Genomic DNA, 14,976 nt, shown 5'->3' on the forward strand with positions numbered 1-14,976 from the left:
GTATCAGTCAGCGGGTCTTGGCGCGCTCACTCCGCCTTGCGCGACTGTCCCTCCGCAACATTTGATACTTGGTACATGATACTTGATATCTACATTGCAGACCCAGCACTATTGGTCTGTCCGGAGGCAAGCCCTGACATTGCTTAGATGGACTCTTTCGATGTGCCTGACTCTACGGACTGGCTACAGACCCCGCTTTCCCTTCTTACACCTCTCGAGTCCTCACTGCGATGTCAAGTCTGCAAGGACTTCTTTGAGAACCCGGTCATCACTTCTTGCTCGCACACATTTTGCTCACTTTGCATTCGCCGATGTCTTAGCGCTGAAGGGAAATGTCCAGTCTGTCGGAGCTCCGACCAAGAATTAAAGCTGCGTCGCAACTGGGCGGTTCAAGAGTTTGTCGAGACCTTTCAAAATGCACGACAGAGTGTTCTTGACCTCGCAAGGAAGGAAGCAGCGCGTCTGAAGGACGGGGATTCCGTGATACGTGAACCGTCACCTAAAAAGAGAAAGGTCGATCGCGTGGACGTGAGGGAGGAAGCCACAGTGGTGCAAGCCAGTCCACGCCGCGCCCGGACAAGGTCACAACGGACCAAGACCGATGCGCCGAATTCTGAGCCGGTGGAACAGGAGACCATTGAGGTGATAGAAGACAGTCAAGATGAAGGGGAAGAAGAATACGTTCCTGGTTTGTTCCTTTCCTTATCCTCTGGCTTTGAATCATGCTCACGTTGCCGCAGATGACGGTATGGTCGCGTGTCCGATCTGCCAGCGCAGGATGAAAGCCCATGCGGTATTCTCTCACCTCGATATCTGTCAAGGGGTAAAGGCTGCACCTCCACCGCCGTCCAGACCGTCCGCATATAGGTATGTATTCGGCATCGGCCTAAGCTTAGGTATTGAGGCTAATCAAGTATTGATTGTCGAGCATAGTTCCCTACAGCCTCAACCGAATCGCCTTCAAAGTTCCCCCGGCAAAGCCCTCGAGAGATTACCCGCTATGAATTACTCCCTCCTGAAGGATAATTTACTACGCAAGAAATTGAGAGACCTGGGGATTCCTGATTCGGGCCCAAAGCCGTTGCTACAACGGCGACACACGGAATGGATGAATCTATGGAACTCCAATTGTGACTCCAGGATTCCAAAAACCAAAAGAGCCTTATTACAAGAGTTAGAAATATGGGAGCGAACTCAAGGTGGACACGCGGCTGCTCCATCGCCGTTTACGACGAACAACGCTGTTATGCGCAAGGACTTTGATGCAGCCGGGTGGTCCGCAAGCCACGATACCGACTTCAAGCGTCTAATCGCAAACGCTCGCATAAAGAGCGATACTCAAGTGCGGTCAACGATACCCGGTGCGTCTGGGAAATCCACAGCTGAATCAATAGGCTCTACTACACCCATTGCACCTGTGGAAGCTCCACTTGACAATAGCATTCCCGTGGAAAGCAATCGAAACATTGAGCCTCGTGGTTCATTCGATCCGTCAGGCTGAGTGGGAGGTATAATCCAAGACAGACTACCGGCATGGGAATCTGGTGCTTGGATAACTGCCTTACTTCGCCTCCATTGGGCGTTCCTCGACCGACAGGTTTGAAAGCCTGTTCGTTAGCTGAGCTTCTGTATCTTTGTCCGCTTGCCTTTGACGAGACACCTCGCCCGATGCCTCCTTCAGGTTGTCCAGCTCGGCCAACTTTTTCCGCGTCTTCTCCGCTTCGATCTCCTCGTTGGCCTCGCGGCTGCTCTGCTCCATCGCCTCCAGCTCGTCGTCGATTTCGTCCTCGTCGATCACTGGTGCAGCCTCATTCATAATACCGCCAACCTCATCCACCTTCATCATCTCCTCGCGCAATTCCTCAACGACATCTTCCACCCTCTCGGCGCCACCGACCTGCGCATGCAGACCACGAAGAACACCAGTGCTTGCCTCCATCACCTGCACGATTTCCACTTGTCCGGCAGCTTGCTCGATTTTTGAATATACTTCCTCGAGCTGCGCAAGTGTGTTCAGGCGTTGCTGCAAGTTGTGTTCAACCATCTTCTTGGACTTGATAGCGGAAAGAGCCGAGATGCGATTCTTATTATTGAGCGCCGTCTTCGCAGATGCCGTCAAGTTAGCAATCTTTTCTTCGAGGCCCTCGACTTGTTTCGTTATCGTCGAGACAAGCGTCTTGATTGAAGCGATGGTCGAATCTTGCTGAGTGATGTCTGTTGAGTCACCAGCAGACTTGAATTTAATAGTCTGCGATTATCAGCAAATGATTTTAAGACCCGCCGTATATAGCTTCCACCTACCTTCCCATCATATGATATCACGCCAGAGTCGCGAGACAAATAAACTAGAAGAATATCAAAATCTGCATCTGAGAGTTCTGTCGCATCATGCAAAACGTCTGAGAATCGTTCGACGAAGCTCTCTTTAGAATAGATCAGATCGAGCTTAGATGGCTTGTTCCCAGTAGCTCGTTTGACAACCAAGTCTGCAGCGTCCTGATAATACACAGAGTCATTAGAAGGGTAACGAGTAGCAGTCTAATAGAGGAAAGTCTCACCTTGAGATTTTCAACCAGCACCAACTCCTGCACCTGCAACTTAGGTGAAGACTCATCAGAGCCAATCACAACACCCTTCAATTGACGAACTCCCCAACTCATAACATTCCAAGGACTCAAAGCACTAGGATCAATAATACGCCATTGGCTCTTTTTGAGACACCCAGGATCAGTCTTGTAAATCGGCAGCGGCACCATATTTCGTTTCTGCATCGCCTCATTCTGTAAAATACGTAAAATTAGCACAGTTCCCCTGGTCCAAAGGCAATGGTATACCCAAGCACATACAAAGACAGCACCGAGTGCTACGGGTCTGCCGAGGTCTGACAGCTCCAGGTCCCGCAAAAGCGACTCGTCCGTGCGGAGAATGAGATGGTCGGTCTTCTTGCGCCGAGAAGAGCTGTTTCTTTGGGAACTTGTAGATCCAGAACGTACGCGCACGCCGCGGGAGGAAGTGTAGCCGCGCTTTGCGGCGTGGTTCAGGGCTTGTTCCCATGCTGCGACGTTGATGGCGTAGCCATCGGGGTTTGTCTTCTTTTGGAGGGCGAAGTCTGAGTAGAGTGATGGGAGGCGGTTCCTGAGGAGAGATATCGTTGTTGTTAGCGTTTCATTCAGGTTTGCTTTGCGCTTGCGTTGCTAGGTGGGTTTTGGGGTGTTGAGTACCTTCTAAATGCATCCTCGTTCTTGAGGATGTAGTCGAGGAGTTCGCTCATGCTGGCGGTATTTGAGCTTGTGGACAGTTCAGCAATGAAGGAGAAGAGTACTGCGGAATAGGTCGAGGTGCTCCGAAGCTCGGTTTTTCTGTTGGTGTTTTGGTGGGGGAAGAAAGAGAGTCGGAGATCAACAACCGCTGGTGGACCTCAAAGCAGTCGGCCACTCCGCAGCTTTATCGATAACGCCATGTGATCCCCGGTCCAACCATTCCATACCTGTTATTCGGTCAATCAAAACCTTTGGTGATGGGCTATAAAATGGTATATTGGCATATTGACCTCAATTCATGACACCAATGCAGGCCTGACTTCGGCTATATCGCATATTTGGTGAATACTAAGTGGCGACTTAGGAAGCCTTGAAGATGCCAATAGTATAGAACTACGCAAAGCCACTTGAAGAACATACTAGTACTTTGTACAGATCAAATTGACACAAAGAAGCTGATCTATTCTTATATGCTATGGTTGGATATTAATTTCATGCCTAGGCTCGTTCAAAATCATCATTGGGCGCTTCCTCCAGAGTTCCGGGCCCCGGGCTCAGCTTAAGATTGCCCGCATCCAGCTGCGCTGGAAGCCCGATCAACGAGCGACGATGACTGCGTTTATCAAGTTTCTCGCTAATCTCCTCCGTACCAATGGGATCCTCAATCGGTGATTCGTCTCGGGCATCGAAGCCCCTGGCCTCGAGGTATTCCACCTTCACGGCATGTCGCAGGTTATCAACGAAAGTCTGCATCTCCGGCATAGGGAAGGCTCCATCGACCTCTAGTACATCCGCATAGAGACGTTCCGCCTCTTCAAGACAAGCTGATGCTAGCGATGGCTTTCCTACCTTCAACCATTGGTCGGCAGCGAGAATACTCCACATGCCGGCTTTGCGTCGACGAGCACCCCACTTCGCACCTGTTACAGGGGTCTTGGAGGCATAGCATGCAGCTACCCGTTCCATAAAAAGGATCTGACCGATCGACTCAACCAAGCCAAAGTCCATGACCCGCATGGCCCACCTGGCGGCAGTTTCGGTGGCAGACCCGCCCCGGGATTTGAGGAGTTCAACGGCCAACGTCAGAGAACGAAGGGCGTGCGGTGCATCAGAGCATCGTGTAAGATAGGAGTAACACGCCGTCTCAAACATTTGATCGATGCTTTCTAATTTGATTTTGGCCGACATCGCCAGTGGGTTTAGGAGCATGCTTACAGCACACATTTCGTGAGCGCCAGCGTGGTATTTCCAAGCCTTGTCGTTGCCAAAGTCTGAGCGAATCATCTCGTACGTTGACGCAGCAAGTTTCCAATCGCGAAGCATGAATGCAAAGTCGGCCATCTTTCGCAGAGTAGCCTCGGGGGATTCTGGCGCGTAGAAGTTATGTGTTGTATCATAGTTCCCAGTATTCCCGCCTGATGACCCAATACCAGAACGTGAGCTAGAGCCGAAGGGCCATCGACGGGACACAGCTGCAAGTCGGCCGCTGATACCGCGCCTTCGGGATGCAACTTGGTCGTTCCAAACGGCGACCCTGTTTTCCATGAATGGGATGACTGATTGCACCATGAGTTCCCGAATGAAGGTCCTGATGGCAGTGGCGTCAGAGTCAAAAAGATAGGGCGTGCCATCTGTACCCAAGTCCACAAGTGTTTCTAGCAGAAGGTTAGTATGGCGTCACAGAAAAAGGCCAAGAAGGGCATTTACCTGCTTCTCCAACCCCCGACAAATGTTCTCGCGGAGATAACCACTCGCACGGGGGTACTTGTGTACTGTCATCATCTGTAACCACACACTGACTGCTCCGTAGCCTCAAAAGATGACAGTGTAATCCAAAATGCCTCTTCATCTGATCATATAATTTGGTAGACTCCGCGATATCATCTCTTTCTTCATCATGAATCAAAACATAATATCGAAGATAGTCCTGTTGAATCCAGTCCGGCAGCCGCTTATCACCAGTACTGCTTTCCGCATAGAGTTGTCGAAGTGTCTCCAGAGGGGCTGTATTTCGGGAGCTGATAGCGATGACGCTGGCGACAGGATGGCCGAATGTTTCGTGAGGGGTAGTGGATGTAGACGACAGAAGCTGGCGGAGGAATAATTTGGATAGCGGTGTCGTAGCTGGAACGCCGAGGACGTCTTTCCCAGAGATGGGCCCTCCCAGCGTAGTTTCCTCTGAATTCAACTGTTTCTCCAGAACCTCCTCCATCTGCGCCAAGGGCGAGTCACGACCAGTATTGGCCAAGCCCAGCCCTTTGATGTTTACGAATCGTACCCCATAGTCGTCCCAGGCACGACTTGATCCGATACTATCCCGGATGATCACTTTCCCTGGTATTGTCTCACCATAGGGCCGAACCAAGTCCCGGAAGCCCCCCTTGAACCCCTTATTCCTCACCAGCGCATCGGTATCCTCGGAGGCATGGATCGCGACAGTAGGAGAGAAAGCACGGATTATCAATGACCTGATATCCTCTGAGCCATCAGAGCGTCCATCGAAGGGCGAGCCGATTGATGATCGTGCTAATTGCGGGGTGGAGGATCGACCGGAGCGGGATTGTGGTGACGCGGATCGGATAGGTAACTCGGTGGTTGCTGTAGGCAGGGGCGAGGTCGGCGATGACCCCGTACGAGCGTCTGCCAGCTCGGCGTCCAAAGAGGCAGTGGCCTCACCTTCATCCGGGAATCGTGACTTGGACGCGTTTCGCGCAATGCCGGGCGAGAAGGACGGCGGAGGTTTCACCGGGGTACCATCTCCGGGCGATGTCATGGACACCGAGTGTTCTTCAAGAACCTAAATGCTAACAGTTCAAGAATTGGCAGGCCCCCATGGACTGGGTTTCGAGGTGAAGCGGCGGTGGTAGGTCTGGGTGAGTGACAACAAGGTCAAAGGATAAGGTCGGGCTCCGATCAGGTCAGGCCAGTTAGATCAGCCAGGCGATTTCGATCGATCAAGGTATGGCCGGGGAGGAAGGCAAAGTTGAACAAAGCACTTGGACTACTGCGTGGCTGCGGGTGGCTCGAGGGTAAAAGAAGAGAAGGTTTGACTCAAGTTTGATATGGCCGGTACAAAGCAGAGCAAAGCAAAGCAAAGCAAAGCAATCACGGCACGGAAGTCCCTCAATCAATCCAATCGATGAGGTTGGAGAGTGGAGTCCCGCAACACTGCCCTTTTTTAAAAAAAACCCTGGCTTTAAGGATGTAGTTCGAATCTGGTCGTATACTTAACACTATTCCATTTTTGAGAAAGAGTTCACTGAGTTATAGATTGGTCAAATTTACTATTTATGTATTGGTAATTGCGGGCGCATTCAGCTTTGTGGTGACGCAACCACGTGAGGCCGCAGCGTATCGAATGAGTCAAATCTTTTTGAGCTGTTAAGACTTAAACAGCGCTGCACTCTGCTCGACTCTATACACTCCCCATGGAGCTGAAAATTCAATGACCAGACTGCGATTACCGGGGTCTTTCTTTCAGATCTCTCGCTTGTCTTCCATTCGCGCTCCACCTCTCCACTCCCGCACCGCAGCTCTACCAACACGCCCGCGCAACTGCTCAAAGAACTTCCTACAGACTTGTGCTACCAGCTACCACCTTCTCATGCGTGTCCGCGAATTCGAATCGCATTCCCCCGAGCCAGCGAGTAAGAAGCGACGCATTTCAACCTCACCCCTCACGCGGGGTGCCTTGCGCGAAATGCCACCAACCCACACCCACCCCACCATCGAGCTCACCCCGATCGAGAGCACCCTCCGAACCCTCCTCCTAGACGTTGCGCAGTACATTCAGCAAAATGGATTACTCGAAGAAGGCAGCAATGAGCTGAGATACCCCGAAACCGTCTTGCGATTCACAGGCGGTTGGGTTCGAGACAAACTGCTTGGGATCGGCAGCAATGATATCGACGTGGGGATTAGCAGCATGACTGGTAGCCAGTTCGGAAACGCCCTGAAGGAATATCTGGATATCCCAGAGAACCTTGAAAAATACAAGAAGGGATTGCCCAATGGTGAAATAAATGATGCCATTGTTAGTATCCACAAGATCGATGCCAACCCCGAAAAGTCAAAGCACCTGGAGACTGTGACAACCAAGATCTTCGGGCTGGATATTGATCTGGTCAACTTGCGCAAAGAGACATATACAGATGACAGTCGCAATCCCCAAATGGAGTTCGGTACAGCGGTGGAAGATGCCTTGCGACGAGATGCCACGATCAATGCGATGTTTTATAACCTGAATGAATCCTGCTTAGAAGACTTGACAGAGCAAGGATTGGAAGATATGAAGAAGAAGATCATACGCACACCATTGGAACCATATCAAACATTCAAGGATGATCCACTCCGTGTACTGCGCTTGATCCGATTCGCTAGTCGATTGGAGTATTCAATCGACGAGGAGGCAGAGATAGCTATGCGAAACGAGGATATTAGCGAGGCATTAAAGCTAAAGATCAGCAAGGAACGCGTTGGAACTGAATTGGAAAAGATGCTGCGCGGTAAGTCTACCTCTGGAACTGTGTATGTCTTTCCCTGTTTTCTAATGGCAGCCGAAATATCGCACAGGGCCCCATCCTCTTCACGCGCTTCAATTCATTGATCGAATCGGAATTTACTCAACCATTTTTGCCAACCACCACGATCAGGTTGTTGCCGATACATCGAGTTGGTCTCTTGCCTACAATGCTCTGCAGCAGGTCTTACACCCAGAGCCTGGAGCTCTCGAAGCTGATATCGATCGCCTGCGTGGGATCCTTCTGCATCGGAAAGACAGCGCTTATTATGCCTGGATGATTGCAACCTTTGCCCCATGGACATCAGTCCCTATGCGGACTCTCCCGGCCCTAAGGGGAAACCTCTTCCCACTCGACCTGTTGAGGTTGCCCGAGATGGCCTCCGCTGCGACAATAAAACCCTCTATATTCTTCGCGACGCGACATTAAACTTTGCCGCTATCATCAAGTGGAAGAACTCCTTGTTAGCACACGAGATCAGTGGCACACCTGCTGAGATTCGGCAGCAGACCGGGCTGCGAATCCGGGGCTGGGGCGAAAATTGGAGGTTGTGCGTGGTATTAGCTATCCTTCAAGAAGTCATGCAGGGAGTAGATCTCAGCCAAGGTAAGAAGATATCAAACTGTGCTCTCCACCATGCTAACCATTCAATAGTGATTCGGGAATACAACCAATTCCTTGCGTATATTGTAGATAGTGACCTAGAGGGGGCATTTGAACTCAAGCCCCTCGTAAATGGAGCTGAGATCATGCAAACCCTGGGCAGCCCACGAAAAGGGCCGTGGATGAGCAAAGCAACGGCGTTGGTGATGGAATGGCAGTTGTTGCATCCCGCGGGCGATAAAGCGGCAGCGCTGGACGCGATTGTCGACCGCCGCGCAGAGTTGGGCTTGTGACTGGACCGCCTTAGAACTTAATCCCATTTTCTATCCTCCACTTCTTTCCTCTACTTCCCACTTTGAATTCTAAACACCCACCTTCCTATATGTCCATGTAAAATGGATCAACTCCGAAAAGAGGCCCGTCGGGTTCTACATCAAACTCCCTGGAATCGCCCAACCACCTTGGAATCCGCGTCCGCCCGCTTGACTCTGCCACAATTGTGGACAAACGTCTCATCCCATGAGAACTCCACTCATTTAGATGTGAGATCGCTATTCCTTGATTGAAAAAAAAAAATCAAAAATTGCAAAGGGATGTCCAAAATTCGAGAGAATGTCACTAATGCGATATAGGCCTGTGAGAGTCTGTATGCCGCGCTCAGCTTTGTCGAAACTGGCTATGATCCTCTGCTGCCAGTGCAGGATAATGCAGCGGAAGCCACGGCTATCAATGCTTTATGTCAATGGGCAAGCCAACTGGCCCTGCCGTCATTGGAATTTGCAACGAACTTCGATGAGAATCCAGAAATCACCGAGGGTATGTCACCTTCAAAGCCTGCGGCCTGATGAGAAAATCACCGCTAAACGACGAACAGAAGACAAAAATTCACAAGAGGAAAGCCGCCTCAAATCGGAACTGGCGGCCCAATTCATCACCTTGATGGGGGCAAAAGCCATTCCGACTCTAGATGACCGCTCTGTCGTCACTTCCCCGGCTGTCATTGTCGCCATGGCGAGCTTCACCTCCGAAAAGGATCCCTGGACTACCAAGGCCAGCAACAACTGTGCCGAAATACTTCTTAACATGTCATGCCAGAATGATCTCTGGTCGGTCATCGAACGAGTGCTCAGAGAGAAAATTAGGCCCCTCTTTACTAAGACCAAGAATCCGGCCATCACAAGTGAAGGCCGTAAAAATCTCCATCCAGTGCCTCGGACTCGCTTCGACGGGGGTGCTTTGGATGACTCGACAAAGCCGTGGAAAACCACGGATGTTTATGCCCCTGCTGTACTCTCTTGGATTATTTGTCAGTACAAGGTATGATTTCAGTGACCTCAAGATCGTACTGCATAGGTTGACCACTCCAAGCCCGCCCACAAAGCCAACCTCGAGGCACACTTCCCGCTCTTAGTGCCAGCCATTCTAGCCCTGATAGATGATAATAACATCAACTACAAAATAAAGGGATGCGACCTCCTCAGCCAGCTCCTCAAGCCCATCCAAGAGAGTGGTTCCGATATCCTGCTTCGAACCAACCTGGTCTCGGTCTTCCAAGAAGCCATCACAGCCTGCCTCCTCTCACTACCGAGCATCACACCAGAAACAAGTTCTCTCAAACTGCTAGGAGCAGCTTATCCTGCTCTCCTCGATCTTTTAAAAGCGACCTACCAATTCACCGCGAAGCAAGCGACCTCAAAGACAGACAAGAACACTCAATCCTATATAACAAATCTCACCAAAATTCTTCGATCAAACCTCATCTCATCCTTCCACCACATCAGCTCATCTACTCCCGCATCCACAAATGCACCTACCTCCTTCCCGCACCCCAGGCTATCAACTTTTCTTCTCGGGTGGATATCAACATTCATCTCCGAACTGGGAATCCACTCAACAAAATACCTCCAAGACGTCATCCCCATCCTATACACCACTCTCTCCAATCCATTCGGAACAGCCCACCCTCCACTCCTCTCCGCCGCAATCGCAACGACCAAGACAACCATCCTGTCCGCTCACCCCCGTATATGGAGATGGCGCGGTGAAATCCTGGGCGGTCTCGCGGCTTGCTGGCTGCACGTGGTCGAAGAACGGAAAGGGAATGGGAAAACGCCCACCCCAGTGCTCGATGGATTAGCCCGTGGTCTACAGAGCACGGCCTTTGCTTTGAAATATACGCTGCAGAATCCTGTGCCAATCACGGGTGGGTCTCTGGATCCGGATCAGGTGGCTGTTAAGGAGGAGGTGCGCAGTGGGTTCCAGGCTCTGGTCGATGCGGATCCTGAGTTGGAGGGGCTTTTGTCTTTAGATGTTGCCGATATCCAGTCTTAGATTTGTCTGAAATTGGAATAAGAATTACGGTTTTATTTCTTGGTATTCTCTAGATGCCCTCTGAGCCTGGCTTGTTGGGTTACGGGATGTAAGAAGGGTTTGCTTCAAGTTCAGGTAAAAGCCAACCGTCAAGACCAGTAACATTCATAGCCAAACCACAAGGTTATCATAATTCATTCCGGGGTATCAATCTGAAAAGGAAAATGGTACATGCTATATCACAAAATAGAGAGATCATCATCATATATCAACCCGTTGCTTAAAAAGACTCTTTCCCCGCAACCACTGCCGATACCGCTTATACCGCTTCTTCTGATAATCCTCGCTAACCACAGTGAGACCTTCCTCAGAAACATTCAGGAACTCCGCGTAGTCGGCCATATTTTCCTCGGCATTTGCTTCAAGTGCAGCCTCCTCGACGTTAAACATATTCGCAAATTCGAAGAGATCCGAGTTTGGACCGTGTTCGCCCCGAGATGTGGCTGTCAACCCATCTTCTGATGTCACGACCAGCGGGACTTTCAACGGATGGTTGATGTATCGCTCGTATTCTTCTGCTTCTGTGCCTGTGACAGATGGATTTAGTGAGTCAGTGACTAACTGGCCAAGTGTCCATTGAGCTATTTGGTCTTTGCTGGGGGCTGTTTGGGTGTTTGGGGCGTTTATGGGTGGGATGCGGGAACCGGGCGATATTCCAAAGGTGGGCTCTTTGATTATGCCTGCCAATGGAGGTTGTTTTGACGAGGATGGAGGCTGTTGTCGCCATAGGTCGGTAGTCTCCGTGATTGGCGGGGACAGGAATTCAGGGGAAGCTGCGCGGCTATCGGATGGTTCCTGTATCTTCACACTTCTGGGTGGTGGCCGGTCGCGCTGGTGTTGGTCTGTTGGGATGCGAGGCACGAATGGGCTAGGGTCTGCGGGTGCTTGTCCAGGGCGCATCTGGAGTGGATAGCGGAAGGTTGAGTTCATTTTGTACGAGAAGACCTTGGATAGAGTGGATAATGCGAGTGGGCGGTAGTACTCCAGCCAGTAATCATCGAAATGCGAAAGCGGCTCTTTCGGACGGGATGGGAGGGGTGGCATTTCTCGTTCTTTCAGGTTCTCCGGCGTGTACCATGAGATATAATTCGGTCTTTTCTTCTCCAAATACGATCTTGGGTCGGAATGATGCAGGTAGTAGTCTGTAGACAAATCCCATAGCATCGGAGCGCCCTGCGCATAGATGTAATTTCCAAGGAAAAGATTGTAGGCCTCCTGTCGCTGGGCGTCAAGGAAGGAGTTGTTATAGTATCGCTTGAAGCTTTCGACCATGTCACGCGAGTGACTGCTCCACTGGTTTATTTTTCGATACGTCGCCATGGTGTTGACAAGATGAGAGCCTCCATATTGAATGGCAATAGTGTCACCATGGTCGTGCCACATGTTGGTAAAGAGATTGACAGCATCTGTGTCATACTCAACTGTCTTAACATCAATAACACCAAGGGCGTGAAGCTGATGCCCAAGTGCTCGCTTGCCTATGACAAATTGCGCGGCATTTGTTCGGTCTAGACAATCGATGCAATTCGTCCGTGCGACGCCATTCTGAATTTGCAATCCCGACTCAATGTCGTTGCCGTTCTTAAAAAATCCGGTCTTTGGAATGATGCCTCCCGCTATGCCTTCGAGTGTTTGTATAACGTCCTGATCGCGGCTCTTCGATGCACGACTCATGTCCCATGCCTTGTAGATGAGCTTTTTGTCTTCTGGGAGAAACTGGTTGAGGTATTCCACGGCGTTGGTGAATTCTTTGAGGAGTTTCGATTCTCTTGGCGTCCTCTCTCTCGATTTGACGAGATTGAGAATGTAAATCGGAGCACCGTATCTCTCAAAAAGATTATCAAAATGCAAGGCTGCGGCTGAATAGAATGGATCCACCAGATTCAACTCAATGTCCGGTTTGGGTGATACGCCCGTGTTCTCTTGGGTCCAATAGAGAGGTATACTCCCACGATGTTGGACATACGATGTGTAATTCGGATTCGCGTGCAAGGTAGGGCCAGCAGAGTGAAAAGACGTAGTTGTTTGCTCAGAGACAATCTGTTCAGTCTCCACATCATTCGCAACGAATCCTAGGTCATTTGCTCCGCGCTTAAGAAAACGAGCACCAGCGAAGAATCGAGACCTACGGGCGATGATGGTAATGTAAACCAACCGCCCATATACGCTTATCTTCGACTGGTCAACATATCCATGAATGATCGGGATGCACCAATCATAAGGATTTTTGAAAGTTCCTTTCGCCGGGGAGAGCAGGTGATTATTCCAGACGAACATGGTATTGTAGTCCTGCCCCTCAGGCCGAGCCGATTCATCTTGATGTGCCTTTCGTTCCCGTGATATATTATGTTGCAATGTCCGAGTGATGTCATAAGAGTAGCTAAAATAGAATGATCGGGTGAGGTCTAAGTTGTTGAGGATCGCTCTGTATCTTTCCTCTTCCGACTGCTTTTCGGGCTTCAGGCGTGATGCCTCGGCTGTTGTTAATGAGATGAGCTCGGTTTCATCGATTTGGTAGATATTGTGCCCGCCCAGAATTGCAACTTGGCTTCGCTTCGTCACCAATAGCATGTAGTACGCTCCGGTGAATCGAATGAAGCCGAGCAATGCCCACGCACTGGATTTCTGCTTCAGACCACCTGAGCTTTTATTTCCATCATCAATGGCATCCAGTAGATGGACCATCTCTCTCTTTGTATAGACCATGTCATCCTCGGTGACGCTCAGCTCGTCCGATTCGGATGTACGATCGATTTTCAGAATCCGGAAACGCGTTTCCGCCAGATTGATGCCGACAATATAGAAACGTGTTGCTGTCTCATAGAGAGTGAACTTGTGCATTCGATTCAAGCCTTCGTCTTCGAGGTCCAACCCCGACCGATGTTTCTGGGCTGATATAGGGGAGGATTCCCGCTCGAAGGATGTAGCCACGCGGGGCTCCTCGTCTTCTTCTTCTGCGGGTATTTCCGAGGATACCGAATGTGCTCCGGTGAGCTCACTGCTTGAGTCGATTTGAGCTGCCCGAGCTGCAGTCACCGATCGATTTGACGTGGGGGTGCCAGAGTCCACCGACTCGCCGTCGGCCTGTTTCCTGGGCTTCGCTTCATTGTTGGAAGGGAGATGGTGATCGTCAACATGAGGATCAGATACCGGACCTATCAAGGTCACATCGTCGAAGCTCTCCATCGCCAAAGCGATGTTTTCAGAGCTGTCGATCAAGACGATCGGAGCAGGAGCAGACAAACGAGTCGGACGAAGCTTTCCCCACACCAACGGGGCCCGTGACTGTGACGTGGTTGGTAGCCTCAGGCAACAATTTAGACTACTACTAACTAACTGGTAAGGTTATTAATACTACATTACTATTACTAGTATCCTAGCGTCTCCTATTATCTGCGCTTGCTTTTGGAGAACATGTAATATTCCATTTCTAGACATTCTACATGTATATTCTCGTTTTCTCTTCACCATTTCAATATCACGCCACTCCGTCAGAACATCCTCCACTCTCCTCTTCGGCATCTCGACCAAAAGTTTCTGAAATTCCACACTTTCCTACCCCCTTGGAGAAATTACCGGTCTGTAGATGAATCTCTTAGCCACATATATGAGCCCCACCGGAAATTTGGAAACCTATTTAATGGTCAGTCTTGAATTTTAACATGAGCTTTGGAGGTAAGTGGCACCTACCGCTTCCATCGTAGAGGAAACCATCACTTCTGATATAGACGTCTAGATAGATGTCAATTGAAAATTTTCATAACCAATAAAGCCGACAGGTTGATTTGAATAACATACCTCCATAGCTGGATGGCCAGGTATAGGCAACCGAGTTCTTGCCACACACGGAGGAATCAACCCAAAAGAATCCCCATCCACCTCCGATGGTGACGGAACCTCCGTTGTTCAGTGCGAGCTCAGAACCTTGATCGTCCTGAATGTAGCCATCTTTACCAAACTGGTTGTGGACATGGGTCGCCGTGGCGGACAGAGCCGTGGCGAGAATAACAAAAGTCTTAGAAATCATCATTTTGGCTTGTAGTCAAAAACTGAGATTTGGACAGATGGAAGATAGTATCTTTGCAGGGAAACGAGAATTAATATTGTCTGGAACAACCTTGTTGCTGGTAATATTGAACAATGTTGGGAATCCAGGTGCCCTTTATAGTTCTTGACCTAGATTAAGTTCCAAGGTCATTTGCTCCCTCAGTCCCTGCCCAAGT

The 14,976-nt window shown here is 50.2% G+C and overlaps 8 protein-coding genes across 8 annotated transcripts; 4 read left to right on the forward strand and 4 right to left on the reverse strand.

Moving 5' to 3' along the window:
* Positions 1–147: 147 nt before the first annotated feature.
* rad18 (E3 ubiquitin-protein ligase RAD18) lies at positions 148–1,501 on the forward strand (the record flags this gene model as incomplete). The annotated part of the gene is made up of 3 exons (XM_057100633.1): positions 148–688; positions 741–867; positions 934–1,501. 3 exons carry the CDS (start codon positions 148–150, stop codon positions 1,499–1,501), a joined length of 1,236 nt encoding a protein of 411 aa, XP_056960263.1.
* A 60-nt stretch (positions 1,502–1,561) lies between these two features.
* Positions 1,562–3,271, reverse strand: N7533_003984 (putative vacuolar sorting protein SNF7 family protein; the record flags this gene model as incomplete). Its single annotated transcript, XM_057100634.1, has 5 exons — positions 1,562–2,248; positions 2,302–2,496; positions 2,559–2,780; positions 2,847–3,135; positions 3,222–3,271. The coding sequence occupies 5 exons, from the start codon at positions 3,269–3,271 to the stop codon at positions 1,562–1,564; spliced, it is 1,443 nt and encodes a 480-aa protein (XP_056960264.1).
* A 487-nt stretch (positions 3,272–3,758) lies between these two features.
* On the reverse strand, positions 3,759–6,033 carry N7533_003985 (TRAPP III-specific subunit 85 family protein; the record flags this gene model as incomplete). Its single annotated transcript, XM_057100635.1, has 2 exons — positions 3,759–4,915; positions 4,968–6,033. The coding sequence occupies 2 exons, from the start codon at positions 6,031–6,033 to the stop codon at positions 3,759–3,761; spliced, it is 2,223 nt and encodes a 740-aa protein (XP_056960265.1).
* Positions 6,034–6,705: 672 nt separating this feature from the next.
* On the forward strand, positions 6,706–7,866 carry N7533_003986 (tRNA adenylyltransferase; the record flags this gene model as incomplete). The annotated part of the gene is made up of 1 exon (XM_057100636.1): positions 6,706–7,866. The coding sequence occupies one exon, from the start codon at positions 6,706–6,708 to the stop codon at positions 7,864–7,866; it is 1,161 nt and encodes a 386-aa protein (XP_056960266.1).
* Positions 7,867–8,076: 210 nt separating this feature from the next.
* N7533_003987 (uncharacterized protein) lies at positions 8,077–8,676 on the forward strand (the record flags this gene model as incomplete). Its single annotated transcript, XM_057100637.1, has 1 exon — positions 8,077–8,676. The coding sequence occupies one exon, from the start codon at positions 8,077–8,079 to the stop codon at positions 8,674–8,676; it is 600 nt and encodes a 199-aa protein (XP_056960267.1).
* A 102-nt stretch (positions 8,677–8,778) lies between these two features.
* Positions 8,779–10,714, forward strand: N7533_003988 (Tti2 family protein; the record flags this gene model as incomplete). Its single annotated transcript, XM_057100638.1, has 4 exons — positions 8,779–8,925; positions 9,016–9,199; positions 9,258–9,700; positions 9,752–10,714. 4 exons carry the CDS (start codon positions 8,779–8,781, stop codon positions 10,712–10,714), a joined length of 1,737 nt encoding a protein of 578 aa, XP_056960268.1.
* A 240-nt stretch (positions 10,715–10,954) lies between these two features.
* On the reverse strand, positions 10,955–13,939 carry N7533_003989 (phosphatidylinositol-3,5-bisphosphate 5-phosphatase; the record flags this gene model as incomplete). The annotated part of the gene is made up of 1 exon (XM_057100639.1): positions 10,955–13,939. One exon carries the CDS (start codon positions 13,937–13,939, stop codon positions 10,955–10,957), a length of 2,985 nt encoding a protein of 994 aa, XP_056960269.1.
* Positions 13,940–14,390: 451 nt separating this feature from the next.
* Positions 14,391–14,783, reverse strand: N7533_003990 (uncharacterized protein; the record flags this gene model as incomplete). Its single annotated transcript, XM_057100640.1, has 2 exons — positions 14,391–14,485; positions 14,552–14,783. 2 exons carry the CDS (start codon positions 14,781–14,783, stop codon positions 14,391–14,393), a joined length of 327 nt encoding a protein of 108 aa, XP_056960270.1.
* Between the last annotated feature and the right edge of the window lie 193 nt (positions 14,784–14,976).

This window comes from Penicillium manginii (genome assembly GCF_028828005.1).
Source record: "Penicillium manginii strain IBT 31320 chromosome Unknown utg000004l:1.0-7231830.0:1.0-7236170.0, whole genome shotgun sequence".
NCBI classification, from domain to species: Eukaryota; Fungi; Ascomycota; class Eurotiomycetes; order Eurotiales; family Aspergillaceae; genus Penicillium; species Penicillium manginii.